This window comes from Euleptes europaea, chromosome 2 (assembly GCF_029931775.1).
Source record: "Euleptes europaea isolate rEulEur1 chromosome 2, rEulEur1.hap1, whole genome shotgun sequence".
NCBI classification, from domain to species: Eukaryota; Metazoa; Chordata; class Lepidosauria; order Squamata; family Sphaerodactylidae; genus Euleptes; species Euleptes europaea.
In genome coordinates this window covers 71482075-71501199 of record NC_079313.1, presented here as the reverse complement: position 1 = coordinate 71501199, position 19125 = coordinate 71482075, and the positions used below count along the sequence as shown (strand labels likewise).

At 42.4% G+C, this 19125-nt stretch overlaps 1 protein-coding gene across 1 annotated transcript in view; it reads right to left on the bottom strand.

The window, feature by feature from the left end:
* TTC39A (tetratricopeptide repeat domain 39A) overlaps positions 1–6250 on the bottom strand; it is a 48498-nt gene extending 42248 nt beyond the window's left edge. Inside the window, exons 1-2 of the mRNA XM_056844778.1 lie at positions 5775–6250; positions 2750–2854 (exon numbers count right to left, since the gene is read on the bottom strand). Coding sequence (XP_056700756.1) covers positions 2750–2854; positions 5775–6250 — 581 coding nt within the window. The remainder of the gene's footprint in view (positions 1–2749; positions 2855–5774) is intronic.
* Positions 6251–19125: the final 12875 nt, after the last annotated feature.

The following is a 19125-nucleotide window of genomic DNA, read 5'->3' as shown; positions in this document are numbered from 1 at the left end:
TAAAACAGTGCCACTTAAGTCAAGAGAGCCCCAAGTGACTGCCCCTGCATCCACAACACAATATAGGATTCTCACCAAGACCTGGCAAGGATGCAGCATAGGGTACAATCTCTGTCCTCCATGTGTTCGTGAGAATTGAGGTATTTTGATGATAGAACACTGCCTCTTTGGGCACAGAACAGAACTGACAGCAAGGGAAAGCAGATATAAGAGGCAGTTAAATAAGACTGTCTTCCCAGAACCTTTATAGGTATATCCTGCCTCAAAATTTCAGCTATAAAAATTGGTAATCCTGAATCCCAAAGAAGTCCCATCTGATCATTCTGAAGCACTCTGAATTTGGCCTGTTATAGATCTAGCTGCAGTGGACAAACTGAATCTTTGGCCAAAAACGCATGGTCCCTTAACCCACTTTATTCACCATTTCAGCCAGGATCAAATTGATCCGGGCTGGGGGGAAACTGTACGCATTACCTTGAAAAGCAGGGACAAAACTGTGCAAATACATCCACGTAAACAGAAAGCGCGGGAGACGTACACGGTTCCTGTTTAGTTTGCAACACCCCCGCTCCCGGTGATCGGTCGTTTCCCAGGGCAGGGAAGGCCTCATTGGTCAATTTGAAATGACCTTTCTTACGTGGAAGAGGCCTCATCATGTGATCTCAAGAGCTTAAAGATGTGAAGGCCACATGAAGATTATAATTCAGCCGTCTGTCTAAGGAAAAGTCATAAGTGGTATATTTTTGCTCTATAAGTGATGATACAAGGATAAGAAACCTGAATAACAACAGAGTAGATCATAATTGGCCTTACGTGTACCTGCTCATGGAGATGAGGATGTACAACTAAGAGGGTTCCTTTGATTAAACGTAATGGACAAGGAAGGAAGTTTTCTTTGAAAACATAAGCCATATTGCTCCCCACAAAAGAAAATAATTGGATAATCAATGTCAACAATTAGATAAGCAGGGACAGTTTGTTACTTCTCCTAAGAATGGGAGGGTCCACTTCAATGAAAAGAATATAAAAAGCACACACAGTTTTAGGGAGGAAGTCTTTTCTCCCTCAGCAGAAACTGCTGCTGCCTTAGCTGCAAATTTCCCCCCTTTTTGTTCTTTCTTTATTTCTCCCTTCCTTCTTTAACAGCATCCTCCCCTTCCTTCTTAGCAGCAGCCTCTGTTCTTTTCAACCATGATCCCTCTTTAATTTTTGCCCCTTTTCATTTTCTATGCATTCTCTTCTCTCCCCCTCTCTCCAAAGACCCCAGACCAGGCAGCTACAAATTTCTCTGAACATATAGGTTTTAGCGTAGCTTTTAACTAGGAGGGCTAGAGGTGTCTAGGAGGGTAGGCTATTTTGTAGCTCATTGCTATCTAAGCATATGTCATGTTGTCTTTCTTCATGTATTGTGTCTTGTTTATATGCTTCTTTATTTACTTATGGTTTATATTTACCTAGTAAACCATTTTAATTCATTTTTGTCCAACTGTTGAGTCTGTGTGTGTTGCTTACTGGACAATGTTCAACCACTGGGGAAAATTGACCTAAATTTTCAAAACCCAACAGGAATTTCAACCTTATTTCTACAAGTAGGGGTGCAAGGACAAAGCACTCCACACAAGTAAGCCAGGGAAGGGGACTCGCCAGGGAGTGTGGGAGACCTTAGGTCAGTGGAAGACACTGCTAGTAACTCTTAAGGGAAGAAGGATTGTTTCGCCAATATGCCGTAGGCGCATGTCACGAGGGGTGAGGCACCACAGGAACATTTGCAGCAGTCTAAATCTGAGGCAGGGGATTCCCCCATGTTTGATTACCTGTGTGGAATGCATGGTCTTTGTACTCTCACTTGGAGGAGTGGAGTCTCCACCTCAGTGTTTGTGTCCTGAGGTAGAATACCTGTAGGGGTTCTGAGCAGAGTGGTGTGAGCAATACACGGTAACAGTCGTTATTCTCCTCCTTAGATGCTTGTGTACAGTGTTCCCTGTTTGTGGAATATTCCTTAGCTCCCATCACACCACCCCGCATTTCAGGTGTGCAGAATATGAAGCCAGAAAGGTTTAGCCCTACGCTGTTTGCCCTGAGATATGGGTGACCTTGCTGAGGTTTGTAGAGTGCTTGGGACAGCTGTGATTACTGCAGACTTAGCTGGTATCCTCGGCAACACCATGATTATATAGATAGGGCAGGAGGTTCATTGAGTTCAACAAGAGTGTTTTTATTTGAATAGTGTTATGCCAGAGAGGAAGGTGAGGAATGTGGACTAAGACTTTGATGCCAGGTTAGCTCCACTCCCCAGTCACTGCCCATTCCTGCTCTCTGAGCTGATGCAGAAGCTGGATTTTCTCTGGTATGGCATCAGTAGGGCACTATACAGGCTTATCTCCGGATATGCCCGTGCATACTTAATTGCCATCCTACACATTTTCCAGAGTGGCCTTAGTCTGCTAAAATACCACTTCATAACTTGCACTGCAGTTTGAAATGTGCCATCACTAGTAATCTCTTACTATGATCCTATATTTTTTTCTTTAACTTTTAAACATAACAGCATTAGTACTGGCATTATCTGCTATATCCTCAATATATTTTTTAAGAAGAAAACAAAATAGGCTCTAGAGTCTCAAATAGCTTTAGACAATTGTAAGATGTTTGTTAAACATCACACTATATTTATTTAGAAAAATTCCCATTTTTTCATCAAACACATACATCAACAGTAACTAAAAGATGAAAGATACAACCCACATACTTAGTTTGAAGAAAAACAAGGGCATCTTGGAACTTATTATTTAGAAATAAATCCACAGCTGTCATACATTCACTGAGGGCAGCATTCAAGTCCAAAGTAGATGATCTGGAGGGAAAAAAGAAGTTAATTAACATTGTTTTCTTCTTTTCATGTCTTACCTCATGCTCAGTTATCTCCCATCAAGGATCAAGAATGTTAAGAAAAGTATCATATAAATATACTAAAGTCCGACACCTTTCTATTAGGCTGGAACGGAGCCTTGTTTACTCACCGTGAAGGCTCCTTCTGTTCTGGATTGGAGGTCATCTTCTCTATTAAATATTTTTATTGATTTTCAGTGATAAATAGGGGTACAAAAGGGAAAAAGGGATAGGGAGAAGAAAAAAACAAAAACAAAACAGCAATAAATTATTAAAATAATATCTAGCGGTACAGCGCCTAGTACTACCCCCTTCCTTTTTTTATTATCGAGGTCATCTTGAAACTCGCGGGTATTACCATCACGTGCCCAGGGTAGGCAGGACCAAAAATTCTTTATTCTACTTCCTGCCGCCTGGCCGGGAACTCCAGTTTACGGACTCGCCGAGCTAAAGGAGACAGGTAAGTGCAAAGGCCAACCAAGCAACAAACAGTGTGCCTTACAAACAAAGAACATGAACTCCTATAAGCATCAACATACAAGGAAAAAACAGGTAAGTAGAATCTATTTGATTCAGGTAAGATGGCGGACACAAGGAACACTCTGTATTATGCCTCTAAATTAGGCAACTACAACCTTTAGATACTCCGTTGAACAAGAGAAGCTAAGTCTTGAATATATTTATACCATTATGACCTTTGGGCGGGCAAGATGATCTCCAATCCCGAACAGAAGGAGCCTTCACGGTGAGTAAACGTTCTCGTTCTGGTTGGAGGTCATCTTGAAACTCGCCGGATATCCAAGAGCGGTTTGTCCGGGTGGGAACTAACGCTTATCCAAGATGTGCTGCAGGACCCTTCTACCGAAGGCTGCGTCAGCAGAGGCCCTGGCATCAATCTTGTAATGCTTTATGAATGTAGATGCTGTAGACCAAGTGGCAGCCCCACATATCTCGTTTAAGGAGGCCTGCCTATCAAAGGCCGCCAGAGGTGGCTGCACTGCGCACCGAATGTGCGGTGATGCCGGCAGGAGGAATCTTACTGGCCTTACCGCGCAACTGATGGCAGCGTTAGACATTTTCTAACCTTTTCTGACCTTTAGATGGGTTGGTTAATGAAATAAATAAGGCATCTGAGTGTCTGATAGGTTCAGTACAACTAAGGTAAACTTTGAGTAGTCGTCTTAAGTCTAAATGATGCCACTCTTTTTCCCTGGGATGAACCGGATTGGGACAGAATGACGGTAAATGAATCTCCTGCGAATGGTGAAAGATGGAATTCACCTTTGGCATAAAGGTGGGGTCCGGTCTGAGGACCACCTTGTCTCTGTGAAAGATAGAGTCCTTCACGTGTTGAGCGTGCCCTAAACTCGGAGACACGCCGGGCTGAAGTCACTGCTATGAGGAATATGGTTTTCATCCTCAGCATCTGTAAGGGAATATCCCTAATGGGCTCAAAGGGAGGGCGCATCAATGCTGTGAGAACCACATTGAGGCGCCACGTGGGGAAGCGATGGATTATCGGAGGCTTCGTTTGAACCATTCCCTTTAGAAATGTCAGAATGTGGGGGTACCTGGAGAGAGGGAAACCCTCGGTGACGGTAAGAAAGGTGGACATGGCTGCCACCTGTCTGCGCAGCGTGGAAGCCTTAAGACCCTGTTCAACTCCATCATGGAGGAACTCTAGGATCTTGGGGATCCCTGGTGAAAGTGGGTCAGTGTGTTTGCGCCTACACCACAGAACGAAGGCTCTCCAGGTAGTGTTATAAATCCTTCTGGTGGAAGGTCTCCTCACTTCTATCACAGTATCAACCACCACTGCGCTGTATCATTCCTCTAAGAGGAACTTCCTTTCAATTTCCAGGCGGTTAAGTGAAGCCATTGGGGTTCTGGGTGGAATAAGGGACCCTGATGAAGAAGGTCTGGGATGTCTGGGAGTTCCCAAGGCATCTGGATGGATAGTTCCCTCAGACTGGGAAACCAGGGTCTTCTCGGCCATAGAGGAGCAATGAGAATGATGTTTGCTCCCTCCTTCCTGATCTTTCTTATTACCCTTGGTAGTATGGGAATGGGGGTAAAGGCAAATAGTAGCTCCTTCGGCCATGGGGACAGGAGAGCATCCATGCTCTCCACCTCCTGGTGGAAATAACGCGTAAAGAATCGCGGAAGAAGGTGATTGTTCGCTGAAGCAAACAGGTCCACCTTGGGCTGGCCGAATCTCTTCACAATCTGATTGAACACTATCCTGTTGAGGGACCATTCCCCTTCGTCTAGAACCTGACGGCTCAGCCAGTCTGCTTGGAGATTGAGAACTCCTCTGACATGTTCCGCTGAAAGAGACAGAAGTTTCACTTCTGCCCAGGAGAAAATGATCTCGGCTTCCTGATAGAGCCTGGAAGATTTTAACCCCCTTCCACCGCTTGTTGAGGTATGCTTTGGCGGACACATTGTCCGTGCGGATCAGAATGTGCCTGTGACGAAAGAGGCTCCTGAAGTGTTGTAGAGCCAGTCGAATGGCTCTTAGTTCTAGTATGTTTATGTGTAACCTCTTTTCTCTTAGAGACCACTGACCCTGAGCCATTTGGCTCTGGCAGGTAGCTCCCCAACCCTCCAGGCTGGCATCTGTGTAGACCTGTAACTGGTCCTCTATGACGAATTGTACCCCTTTGTTGAGATTGTTGTTTTGGAACCACCACAGGCGGGATTGGCGTAATTTCAGGGGTAGAGGATGGACTTGTCCCTGCTCTGTGTGATGAGGTTCTGATAGGGTTGCCTGGAGCGGTCTCGAGTGGAACCTGGCCCACGGGACCAAGCTGAGGCAGGCTACCATCTTCCCCAGTAATTTGGCGAGGAACAAGATCCTGCCGTGGCTGGAACTGATTACTGACTGAGTCATGGACTGAATGTTGGTGATTTTGTCCTGTGGAAGACATATCAGGTTCCTGTAAGTGTCTATAATGACCCCCAGGTGTTCTAACCTCTGTGTTGGTAACAGCTGGCTCTTTTCTAGATTGACAAGAAACCCGTGGTCGGTGAGAATCTGAACTACCTTGGACTTGTGTGTCAAGGACTCTTCCTTGGACTTGACGCAAATAAGAATGTCGTCCAGATATGAGAATATTGTTAATCCCTCCTGTCGAAGCCATGCCACCAGCATCACCAGGATTTTGGTGAAGACGCGGGGAGCAGATGCCAGACCGAAGGGAAGCGCCCTGAATTGGTAATGTCTCTTGGCATAGCAAAATCTGAGAAACCTCCTGTGGGAGGGGTGTATTGGAATGTGAAGGTATGCCTCCTTCAGGTCCAAGGAGGTTAGGAACTGGCCCACCTGTAGGGCTTCCATAATGGAACGGAGGGTCTCCATACGGAATTTCCTGTATCTGATCCTTTTGTTTAGATGTTTTAGATCCAAGGTAGCCCTCCAGTCCCCATTTTTCTTGGGGACTATAAAGAAGATGGAATATACCCCGTTGCCAATTTCGGGGTGAGGAACTGGTTCTATGGCTTGAATTTGGTGTAGGTGGGATATGGCGTCCAGGGTTCGCTGATGCTTTTCCCTGCGGAAGGATTGTGGGGAATTCACAAATTTGTCTCTTGGGAGAGACATGAATTCTATGAGATAACCTGTTGATAATACCTGAGAAACCCATGCATCTGTGTAAGACCTTTCCCATTTGTGGTGGAATTGTAGGAGTCTCCCCCCCCCCGGCTGTGACTTGGCGTCACTGTTTAGGGGCTTTGGGGAACTTGTCTCCCTTGTTGCCCAAGAACTGATGTTGTTGTCCCTGGGGGGGATGAAAAAATCTGTTTCCCCCTCTGCAAAAGGAGCCCCTATTATTATTCCAGGAACCCCTGCGTTGTTCTGGTCTGAAGGGAGCCAGAGAGTGCGAAGTTCTGAAACTGGGATAGGAAGAGGAATGCCTTCCCTCCTTCTTATAGGATTTTGGAAGAACCTTTTTCTTATCCTTGTCTCCACAAGGATTTTTTCTAGTCTTTCCCTGAAGAGTCTTCCCCCAGTGTATGGGTATGACATGGTCAGTGTTTTGTTTTTGAGCTCATTTTGCCAGGGGCGAATCCAAAGTGCTCTTCTGATGGCTATGTTGGAGGAAGTGGCACGAGCTGCAAAGGACATTGCATCAAGAGATGCGTCTGCCATGAACGCGGAGGCCTTCAGAAGTCTGTTAAGGCTTCCGCAATCTTACGATTTTCCCCTGCATAGCGCTGAATAATTTTCCTGAGCCACACGATGGAGGCTCTGGCCATAATGGAGGTCGCCGCCGAGGCTTGAATTGCCAAGGTGGAGGTCTCATGAACCTTTTTGGAGAGAATCTACGCTTTCCTATCCAGTGGATCTCTAATTGTCCCCATTCCATCTTCAGATGGTAGATCAGGTGAGTGGACTGCCGCTACTGGGGCGTAAATCAGGGGAAGTTGAAAAAGAGACATGGCCTGGAGAACCATGGTATACAGTCTCTTTGTGTTGGCAGGGAACTGTCTATTGGCTAAGAGTTTGTCAAATTGAGCCTGTACCTGGTTTTCAAAAAATTCTGGGAATGGGATATCCCAGATGCGAGGTTTGGTACTTGGGAAGAACTCCTTGACTCTCTTTTTTCTGGGTTTAGGAATGGAATCGGCTGTAGGGTCTGGATCCTCATTGAGGTCTAGGGCTACCAGAGCCTTGCTTAGGAGTCTCTGAAAATCCTCCGCTGAGAATAGACGGGGATGTTGTTTTTCAAGGAGAATTGGAGTGTCCTCATCGGAGTCAAATTCTCCCTCTTCTCTGCTTTCTAAATCTGAAGCCACTGAAGAGGTATCCTCCAGGGCTTGAAGGGATTGAGAGTGGGGGGGGGGCTTTAAGTGCCGCTTTAGTGCGCCACTGTGGGTTAGATTGGTCTCCCTGTCCCTGATGGGAGCGTTGTGTGGGGTTTAGAGCAGGATCCGAACCCGTGCCCTGCATAAGCGGGGAAAGGGATTCCTTAAGGGCCATCATCATTTGAGCCTGCCTATCCAACACTCCGTTAAATAAATCCACCATTTCCCGCCGAGTTAGAGGAGCCTCTGCCTCGGTACGTGTAACATTACCCCCTTGTGGAGACTCTGGAATGAGCTGAGAGCTTTCTTCTAACATGCTCCTAGCCAGAGTGGCAGTCACTGCAGTCTCTCGCCGCGTTTCGCACCATTTTGAGGAGGCTCGGCCGAGCGCGCCTTTTGGGGGGCAGTTGGCCCTTTCGCGCCTTGTGTTGCGGAGCCGCCGCTGCGGCTGTTAGAATGTTCTCATTGGCGTCGCCCTGTCGAAGCGACGAGGGCTGAGTCATGGTCCTCCTCAGACAGGAGGTCCGAGTCAGAGTCCCTCTTAGCGTCCGCCATCTTGCCCAACGGGGCGAAGTGGGGAGCGGGAAAAGGAGGGAGGGGGGATCGAAAGTAGCGGGGAGAAGGGACGTTTGCGGCTAAAGCCAACGAACGGTAAAGGTGGTGAGGGAAGGGAAAAAACTCACTGAGAACTAGACAAAGGTTAAAACAAATGGAGTACACACAAAGGAAAAGCCTTTGAAAACGAGTCGGAGTTCAAGAACGAAGCTGCTACCCTGATCAAGGCAGGATGGAAACTGGAGTTCCCGCCCAGGCGGCAGGAAGTAGAATAAAGAATTTTTGGTCCTGCCTACCCTGGGCACGTGATGGTAATACCCGCGGTTGGTGCTATTGTCAATTTTTTTCACACCAAAGGTGGCAAATATATTCCAGGGGCTATTCAGGTTTTTAACCTGAAAATTACCCCAATTATCCTCTTTGCTGTTGCCATCTGGATTACAGTCATCAGTGAATCTATAGATCGTCCACTGCTTCAGTTCTTACGAAAACTCCTAAATGCCCCTCGATGTGTTGCTGGCGTTTCTCTTCCTTCCGAGTTTGGCCAAATGTCACTTGAAGCTAGGGCGTGGTTGGCCGCCTTTAAACTCCACCTTAACCTGTGCTTTAGCACTGAGGGGTTCCTAGCTTCTCTGAAGCATGACCCTTTCAAATCCTCATGGCAAAAAATCTTAGATGAGAAACTGGCGTTGCTGGGCTTCTCGCAGGATATGTTATCAGATCTTGGGAAAACTGAAGCTTTTGCCAAAATTAAAAAGCGCATTAAAGAGCTCGATTATAACAGCACTACTTTTCGTGCTCGTCGCGTCTGTTCATCCAAGTTCTTCGGAATACCCCCTCCACGTGGTCTGCCTGCCTATACATATTATCTGACAACTCCTCGTCTCTGTAGAGCTTTTTGCTTGGCTAGATTGAATGCTAATCCTTCTATGGTAATGCAGGGCAGAATTCTGAATATACCATACTCAGACAGGATCTGCCCTTGCTCTTCTGGCTCTATTGACACATTAGCCCATGCCCTTTTGGAATGCCGCTTTTACGAGGAACTTCGATCGCACTATATTTCCCCCCTTTTAATATACAAATCCAATGCCTCTGTGACTGACATAATGCCTTTTTTACTAAGCGACAGGGACCCTAAGGCTACATTGTCAGTGGCAAGATTTGTTTCAGTCCTTATATCCCTCCAACACTAGATATATGTTGCTCAAGATCAATTGATCAAGGAGCTTCTAAGGGATAAAAGGAAAAAAGGTAATACCCGCGAGTTTCAAGATTACCTCCAACCAGAATGAGAAAACATGATCAGGGATACTCATCTGAAAGTACCTTTCTAAAAATGATGGACAACATTTTGCACCCGTAAGTGCATGTTACTAAGATAGATGATGAGAGGTAGAAATAAAACTGGGAGTAAGTTAATTACTTAACCATTTTTCTCACAGATCAGTGAGCAAGACTCAAGAGAAGTCTACAATGTCTCCTTAACCATTATTCTTTTTACAAATAGACACAATGCAATGCTTTACAGATATTTAGATCTGTGGTCTAATGGGGTGAACCAAAGAAGATGATAATGTTAGCATTTGGGTGACTAGGGCTTGAACTGTTAAGTACTATGAAAGAGTGGTAATCTGACTTTTCCACAGTAAAAAAACAAACAGATGAACTGATCCATTCTGTAATCAAATAACTGCTGTGCAGCCCTAATCTGACTTCATTTGTTCTCTTTATTGTGGCTCTGTATGTTTTCACTGATATGTCAGGCTGACCTTTATAGAATAAATCCTCTTGGGGATAATACAAAATAGTTTAAAGATTGCAGCCAAAGGCAGAAACTACTGGCCCAAATCCAGGAAATGGCAAGTGTATCAGACGGCTGCATGCTTAGTGAATTGGATGAACTCTAGTACCCACTTCCTTCTGAACTAGCAATAGTTACAAGCTGTTATTCAGTAGCAGGCATACAGTACAGGAAAACCAGGATTTACCTTGGGCCTCAAATGCCAGATACTACCCTCCACCAAGCATTGTTGTATAGTGGCAGTAGGGTAAATCTGCTTCACAAATTAATTTCTGTTCACAAATATTGTCACTATAGTTGGGCAATTCTATTTTGTACTGCTGCCTAGAATTAAGAGTGTGCAGCAATAAAACTGTTCAAAATGCTAAGGCACTTTCTTTCTTTTTGGTGCTAGAGTAATACAGCAACTCTTTAGAAATCTGGATTGAAGATTCTCTGCATTTTAAAAACATGAGTGGGATTACTTGAAGTAATGACAGCTATGTTTATTGCCACAAATCACTGTGCAATTCTGGTAATTAGTGTAAGTGATTGCAGCAAGAACTCAGCGTCAGCAGAAACTGGTCATATCCTTCAAAGTATTGGCTATTTGGCAAATCTTTTTCAGAGAGTTCTCCTGCAAACCAAGTCTCTATCTGAGAGAGACACCTGTTCGCCTATGGCAAAGTAATGTATATGTTAAGCATAAACTGCTAGAAAGCAAACCCAAAGCTTCTGGCGGGGGATTTCAGGAGAAACAGGAACTAAAAGACAGGAGGTTAAAAAGAACAAGCCAGTCTGCTAACTAGACAGAGCTAAACTTGTAAGTTCCGCTTTCGGCTTGCTCTACAGAGTTTGCAGTTGACATATCCTGCCAGTCTTAAATTGGAAACTAGCAGGGGGAATTTCAACATTGCTAAGCAAAGACAGAGAGAAAAGATTTAGCTTATAATGTTTTTTGAATTTACAGGAATGCTTAAGAAATATAACAGGGCTCATTATAAGGAAGGCATAATATATTTAGCATAGTTTTAGAAAATATAAGTAAATAAGATACAGAGTGAGAATAAGAAATATGATCACCCCTCCCCTTATCAAAGGGACCATGAACTTCCATTAAAAGGCTGACTTGTCTACATGCAGGACCCATAAGCAAAGGTCTGAACTCCACTGTCTGGCCCTTGAAAAGTGGTAGTGGTAGTTTTGAGAGAAGCATGCTGGTTTAATAGCTGGGCAGAAATGCTTCATCTCAGAAATCATTGGCCACTGGGCCCTAAGACTAGGAAATGGAATTCTGCAGGGTCCCAGCATCACACCTAAGGCTTGACATTGCTGAACAAAGGACAAGAAGATATCAGCAGAAAGACAGCCATAACTGCAAAGATGGAAGGCAGAACAAGAATCCAGATGGGAGAGGGGAAAACATTACAAAAATAAAGCAAAACAATGGCAGGCGAAATCCAACTGAAATAGGGAAGTGAGAGTCCCTGGCAGAGACAGAAAGTGGGAAGATCATCAAATCATCGACTAAAACAGTGAAGTCACCTTGATAGAAAAGTTTGTGGTTAGTTTGGAAAGTCCAGAGGCCATCAGAAATAACTTGCTGATTCAGCAACATGTTTTGCTAAAATCAGGACACTTGACCACAAGAGGACATAAGGTCAATCATAAGACTAACTGCAAATAACTCAACAGGGCATATAACAAGAAATTGCAGAAATCAGCAATAAGGTATCCATAAGGGATGAGGGAAGTAAAAAAGCTGATTCTACGGAATGATGTCAACTTAAATGATGACCATGTATGGATGTAGAACGGCCGGGAAAGCCTGTGACTCTGTGTTTCCTTAACCAATAGGAAGCCAGAGAGGGTTGGCGCTTCGGGAATCAGTAGGGCAATAAAAGAGAGTGCCTCTTTGAAAGGTTTTGAGCGACTGGTACATTTACATGTGCCAGTTGACTCCCATTTGCTTGATCAAATAAATGCTTCAACAGAAATCTCTCTGGTCTGGACTCTTCTCTATCCTCAGGTGTAATTATGGTATGTAATAGGGTAAGAGTGTTTTGATTTCTGACATATCTCAGTGCCAAGGTCCCAAGTTTAGGACTAGTTTATCCTGATTAACTTAGCTGACTTAAATCTTATTAATTCCTAATAAATTCAGCTCTCCAAATGCGAGAAATATCATCTTAAAAACAGAAAAGACAAACTTATTGTGGCCTTTCTCTTCATGAATTGGCGACTAAGAACATTTGAGCCAAAGCTGTTTCTGACCAGGCAATAAATTGCTCAAACTTATTGTACTTTAATTTGTTTTATGGAAAAGAAACTCAAACTTTATTGTATTTTTAAAAAACCTTTTTCCGTCTGCTTGGTTCTTGTGTTTCTAATTCTATACGGTCTGCAATCTCAGATTAATTTTGTGGATGTTCCAGTGAATGCTGACAATTATCTAACTGTACATCTAAAATTTGGGAAAAGATATAACTTTGCGTACTCACAAAAATTGTCAGAATTTATGTGTGACTGTTGACATTCACCTTAACTTGTGAACCATCAACTTTGCAGACCATGTAAAACAACCTTTGATCTCTCCCTTGTAAAAGATAGCTAATCAATGCTGTATCATTTTTAGTATTGCCAGGTAGTGTTTTCTTATATACCTTGCAGATACATTAATAAAATCAATATTTTGTTTTGGAAATTCAAGTGGGGTTTCTCACCGCCTCAGATTTCTTTAAAGAGGATGCAGTTTCCATTCAATGAAGGAGGATTTGGTTTCTCTGATCATAATTTATATGAACAGGCGTATTTGTTAACTTGCAGTAAATATTGGGATCGCTCCTTGCAGTTGGACTATCCATTTTGGGCTCTTTTGGAGGCTTCTTGTCTGGTACCCCTCTCTAAGTCGAATGCTTTAGGGTCTACTTATGCTACAGTGGATCCTCTTCTTCCTACAATTTCTGCTGCTAGAGACAATAGTGTATAATGGCATGACAATATCAATTTGATCCATTTTCATATGCTAAATTTACATTAAGGGCCAATCTAGATCTAAAAACTGGGAAGAAATCTTTTTTATGGAAAGCTTGGACCTATAGGGGGATTTTTTTTACATTGGACCAATTGATAGATTATGATGATGAGTTATTGTCATTTTCTCAGCTGAGGTATAGATATGACATGCTACCTTCTGTAGAAAGGCAATACATACAGTTGCAACATTTGTTGGCATCTAAATATGGCCCTGTGGCATTAAGTGTCTCAGAGTCCCCTTTGCTCCTGGAAACTCTAATTGAATCAAGGCAGAAAATGAAATCTACAATATTTGCTTATAAATATTTGATGTCGATTAATACATACGATAAGCAGAATCTTGGGAATAAATGGAACAAGTAGCTAGATAGCCTTAAAGTTTATACTGCTTTCTCTATGGATCTTAAATTGAGACTTATTCAGCAAAAAATTATGTTTAGGATACAATGGACACCACATTGATTCTTTAGCAAACGATTGAGTAAAGTGTCTAATTGTTGGCATTGTAACTCACAGGATGTGTCCCTAAACATAGCTTTGGGTGTGTCCAGTCACTCTTTTTTTTCTGGGAAGAAGTTATTATTTATATCAATTTTGCATGAGAATTTTCACTGACTTTTGAGAACGCTTATGTACTTTTAAACTATCTACCCGTCTCTTGGAGGCTCATTGATGGTCAATGAAAATGGACCCTCCATGCCCTTACTACAGCTAAAAGACTCGCATTACAACATTGGAAAGATAAAAGCTCACCTCTGGTGAATCAATGGACTGAAGACCTTAGAACTCTTATCAATATTTGAACACATGGCATATAGGTAGCAACTGAGTATGGACTTATTTTTATATATTTGGAAAACATTTTTTAATATAAAGTTTTATTATTTTTCAGGTATAGTATACAAAAGGTAAAAAGGAAGGGGGGTCCAGTCTACAATCAATTATTATTCAAACAAAGCCTTTGGTTGATACAATAACGGATATATAGATTGGTTATACATTTAGAAAGTAAATAAACATACTGTTTTTTAGTACTGTACTAACCTTTTAAAAATGTAACTAATCATTTTTAATTATGATTGGATACTGGATTCAGTAATTTAAAAGTATTCTGTTAACAAGCTTATAGTCATCATAGCTACTTATTATTATTTATAGAAATCACCACTACTGTATATTTTTTCCTTTATGTATATCCTTCCTCTCATTTTTTAAAAATTTTATTTAGTTGCTGGATTTTAAGTTGGTTTTCCCTTGTTCTTTTTTCTGTGTTTCTTTTAAGAATTTTTTTTAAAAAAGTAAAATTTCAAATCTTACACGAAATCACCAAGCCACAATAAATTCCATGTGAAAAAAAGAGAAATAGAATACACCTTTGCAAAACTTGGGCATAGGCTGCCAATGGTTAGTGTCAGTCTATGATCTAGGAGACGCCAGTTCAAATCCCCACTCTGCCATAGAAACTTACTAGGTGACCTTGGGACAGTCACACACACAATAGCCTAACCTATCCCACAGGGTTATTGAGAGGATAAAATGAAGATAAAATGAAGGAGAGGACAATAATGTAATCGGCTTTAGGAGAATGGTATAAATGAAGTAAGTAAATACATAAGTCCAAGAAAGTAAACTGCTGTATCCTGCAGAGGATATGAGATAAGGTTTTAACCCACTGATCGGTGGTGCTCCTCAGCTGTTCCATACTAACTGTAAATATCAACTTTGCTGGTTACAGAGATGGGAATATCCATATTTGTATCCTTACCCTTCCAGCATTACCTTTCAGCATGGTAATTAGTGGGCATAATTAGCCAATTCAGCCAACAGCATCATCCAGAACATTTTTTTAGAGTAGCTGAAAGCACTCAAACTCATGATTTCACTTGCATAGCTATCTGAAGGCAGAACATGGAGTGCCCACCTGCTGGGGATACCACACTCAATAGTCATTCAGAATACATTAGAAAAGAGACTCGAGATTCTTTTTTCCTACCTATTGAACCAGCAGTTTGGGAAACAATTTCACAGAGGGATGATTATTCAGCCTGTTCTATTAAACTGAAGCCAGTGACAAGACAATGTAACCTCCACTCCCCAATATTTTTCACCCATCTTGAGCTATAGTCACTCTCTTAGATTGTATGTTTGTTAGACTGCAATTTTTCTCCACTCTCTATGGGACATTGCAAGCGCTATAGTACTTTTAAAAAAAGAAAAACCCCACATACACATGAACACACATAAAGTTGCCTTATACTGAATCAGACCCTTGGTCCATCAAAGTCTGTACCATCTACTCAGACCGGCAGCGGCTATCCAGGGTCTCAAGCAAAGAAAGGTCTTTCACAGTACCTACTTGCCTAGTCCCTTTAACTGGAGATGCTGGGGATTGAACCTGGGACCTTCTGCACGCCAAGCAGATGCTCTACCGCTGAGCCACAGCCTCTCCCCATGCCAAAGCTCAAGATGTATACCAACTAACATGTGTCACTGTAGTGTCTTCCAGATAAGAGTGACACATAAGGTTCTCACTTCTACTGGGGAGTAGAGGAAGAGTACTCTGGGGAAGTCTTGATAATTTGATGTGCTGTGTGATGCTGCTCAGCATGCAATAAGATACAGCAGAGAGAGAGAGGTGTTCTAATTTGCCTAAGACAACAAAACTTTGGGCCAGTCTTGCAAGAAAACCCTTGGCGACTTGAACCATACTTTATATAATCCAAAAATCTTTCGATCTACCAGACAGAGTGACGGGCTGTAGATCTTTTGAAAGCAGGGCAAATCTGACAATAATCTAATAGAAGTTGCTATCTCATGATCGTGGAAAGGAGAAAATTAGAACAATCAGCCGCTCAACTGTTAACTTTTATTTTTGTACTGCCTCTGCCATTTTAGCCAATTTAAAAGCTAATAAATAATTCAATAATGAATACTCACATTAAAGAGATAATCAGTTCTGGCACATCCTGTCCTTTACAAAGACCTGTTTAACATTTAATAGGTTCACATCTCCTCCTGTGCTTTGTAGAAAGCTAGCAGCAAATTCAGCTTAAGCTCTCCTGTCTCCCCCTCCCTTCATCAGTTTGACAATACACTGAGCAGTAAGTCTGATATTGTGGAGACTTAACTTTTCAGAAACAGGATGCAGGGCAGGGGGGAGAGAAAAACAAGACCGACCACAGAACAATATCACCAGCAGATTTGTCATATACTGTATCATGTTTGACATATTTTGAACTGCATTTTGTTCTATTTCCTCCAAATAGATACTGCAAGATCTTCCCTCCTTCTCAGTGGCAGGGCTTAGAATCCTTTTTCAGAATTTGTCATGAAATATATTTAGTGAAAATAAAGAGTGTGTGTTTGAGCACTACAGAGTGCATTCCAATCACAACTGAGCAACCAATTGCATATAACAAGTGTTTAGTAATTTCCACTGATCCTGCCTCAGTCAGGAAGAGGGCAAGTGTAGCCTTCCCTGGTCTATCTCCCAACTGCATATTTGTTTGTTACTGAACACAGAATTTAATGATATGGTTGGTTGATGGAGTTCAAGTGTTTTGCCACATCCAAAGCATATCAATGTATATTAACGATCAAAATCAAGATGTAATCTACAAAGAGAAAAGAAAAGAAAAGAAACATTACTGAGCCTCTTGTGATTAAGTGCTTGGGTGGTGTCCAGGATTACACTGGGATCCTGATAGACCTCCCTAGATTGTACCCACGCCCATCCTTTTTCTGGTTTGTGCCTCTACATACCCGGGAAACTATAGAAACCTAGTGCAAATGGTGGAGTACTAATAGCTAAAAAATGCTCCCACCATTCCACTCATCATGAGGTGGGCAGCCACATTCTGCACCAGCAGAAGTCTCTCAGGACTGTAGGATGACCTAGTTTTCCTATAATTACATTCTCTGTTAACCCAAGGAAGTCAAAACAGTATGAAACAATATGAAGTACTACCTGAAGAAAGTTGGAAGTAAAGCAGCATTCAAAAAGAGTGAGTGCATTGTTCAGCCTGCTCTCCCATGGGCTGTCATTACTTTGCATTTGTAGGGGTATGGCTTTCCTACTTGGCTGAATAAGATGTGCTGGCAGTAAGCACCAAAGTTCTGGAATATGGCACGGGTACAAAGTATTACAATTGTTTTCCACAACAGCATAGGCATAAGTGGATGCCTGTTGTGGGAGGAGGGAATCGGTAGAAACTGCTGACCCTCCCCTTCTGTGAACAGAAATGCCATTCCATTGATGGAATTATGCAGTCGGATACGTGCCAGTAAATATTTTAATGCAGGCCTACAGTTATTAATTTTGCTAATATACAAAGACATCTTATTTAATTATGTCGAATAGCAGCCCTGGTTTACTTTTACTCGCCAACTGCCGCAGATGATGCCCCTCTGGCAACAAGTAGCTTCACTTTGCCTGGATTACTAATCTATATTGAAAGCGAATCAGATGAATCTGACAAAGGGAGCTTTGACTCTCGAAAGCTTATACCCCCAAAATCTTGTGGGTCTCTGGTGCTACTGGATTAGAATACAGTAATAGATTACCAGTAGATTATCATCTCAATTGGATTGTTTGGGGTAAGCAGAGGTAGGGTCAGAGGATACCAGGATGCCACCTTGTCTAGTTACGTGGGGTACTTTTCAATTTATTCAATTTAAGGATGTGGACAGAATTCTTGGAAGCCTGCAACTATCTGAATGAGTTATAGACTAGCAGGGAAAGATCATTATAGTGTATTACTTTTTGTGTTAAGCCCTGCAGAGGATGGCAGGAAAAATGATGGGGAAAGGTACCCACAAGGGGCAGATAGTGGGAAAATGGCATTGAGTGGGAGTACTCTTTGCAGCAGGAAAATATGGACCATTCCTTCTACCAACATGCTTGGACTGGTTTCTTTCCAAAAATACTGGATTAAAGCAGGTTTGGGAATCAGAGTATTGAGAATGGAGAAAAACTGGGAGGAGGACAATTACAATATTCTGTTGTGTGGATGCTCTAAAAAACAAAACAAAATAGTACTCCAATTTGGAATCCAAGGCAGAGAAAATCATCCACATGGATACCTATTCCCTACAAAATTACAGGAATAAAACCTTTTCTTTCAGGGTTCCCCCCCCCCCCGATTAGTAATGCAATACCATCTTTTGATAATGGGGGTTACCGCACTTGTATTCCCAGCGATGTATTAAGAGTTTGAAAACGTTATAAAAAATACTGTTCGCACTTTCTATGTATTCCCACCGATGTATTAAGAGTTTGAAAATGTTATAAAAATACTGTTCACACTTTGTTTGGCCCCTTTAGCTGTGAAGACGTCTTCCAACCATTTAAAAGCTGTAGTATCCAAAAACCCTTTTAAAGCAATGTTTTTTACAACATTTTCAAACTCTTAATACATCGCTGGGAATACAAAGTGCGGTAACCCCCAATGATTGCCCAGAAAATGCTACTCAATCTCTACATAAAGCACTTAGGAGCAATCATTCATGGTTTTGGAATAGGTGGCCTTCCATGTGCTGATAGCACACTGCTCTACTTTTCTTTATCCAAATCAGCTGGTGATACTGTAGAGATCCTGAACAGCCTGAAAGTTGTAGTTAAATAGCTAAGGGTAAACAACTGAAACCTGGCACAATGGGAGATAATGCAGGTTAGGAAAGCCAAGGACTTGGTGTTTTCCACTTTCAATGGAGTCCAGCTTACATCTGCTGACTTGTTAAGACTTTAGGGATTATACTGTATTCAACTTTATTGCAGGAGGAGCAAACTAAGACAGCTGCAAAAAAAGGCATTCTATCAAATTCACTTAGCTCAGAAGATGGCCCCCTACCTTGATTTTGGGTGATCTAGCCACGTGGATCCATGGTATGGTAACCTCGAGGCTAGAGTAGTGAACTATACTCGGGTCTGACCTTGGAGACAACTCAGGAACTTCAGTTGGTACAGAACTCTACAGCCCAGCTACTATAGGGTATTAAGCAGAATGCTTATTTCACTCCATTTGTTCAGACACTCCATTGTTTACCACTTACCC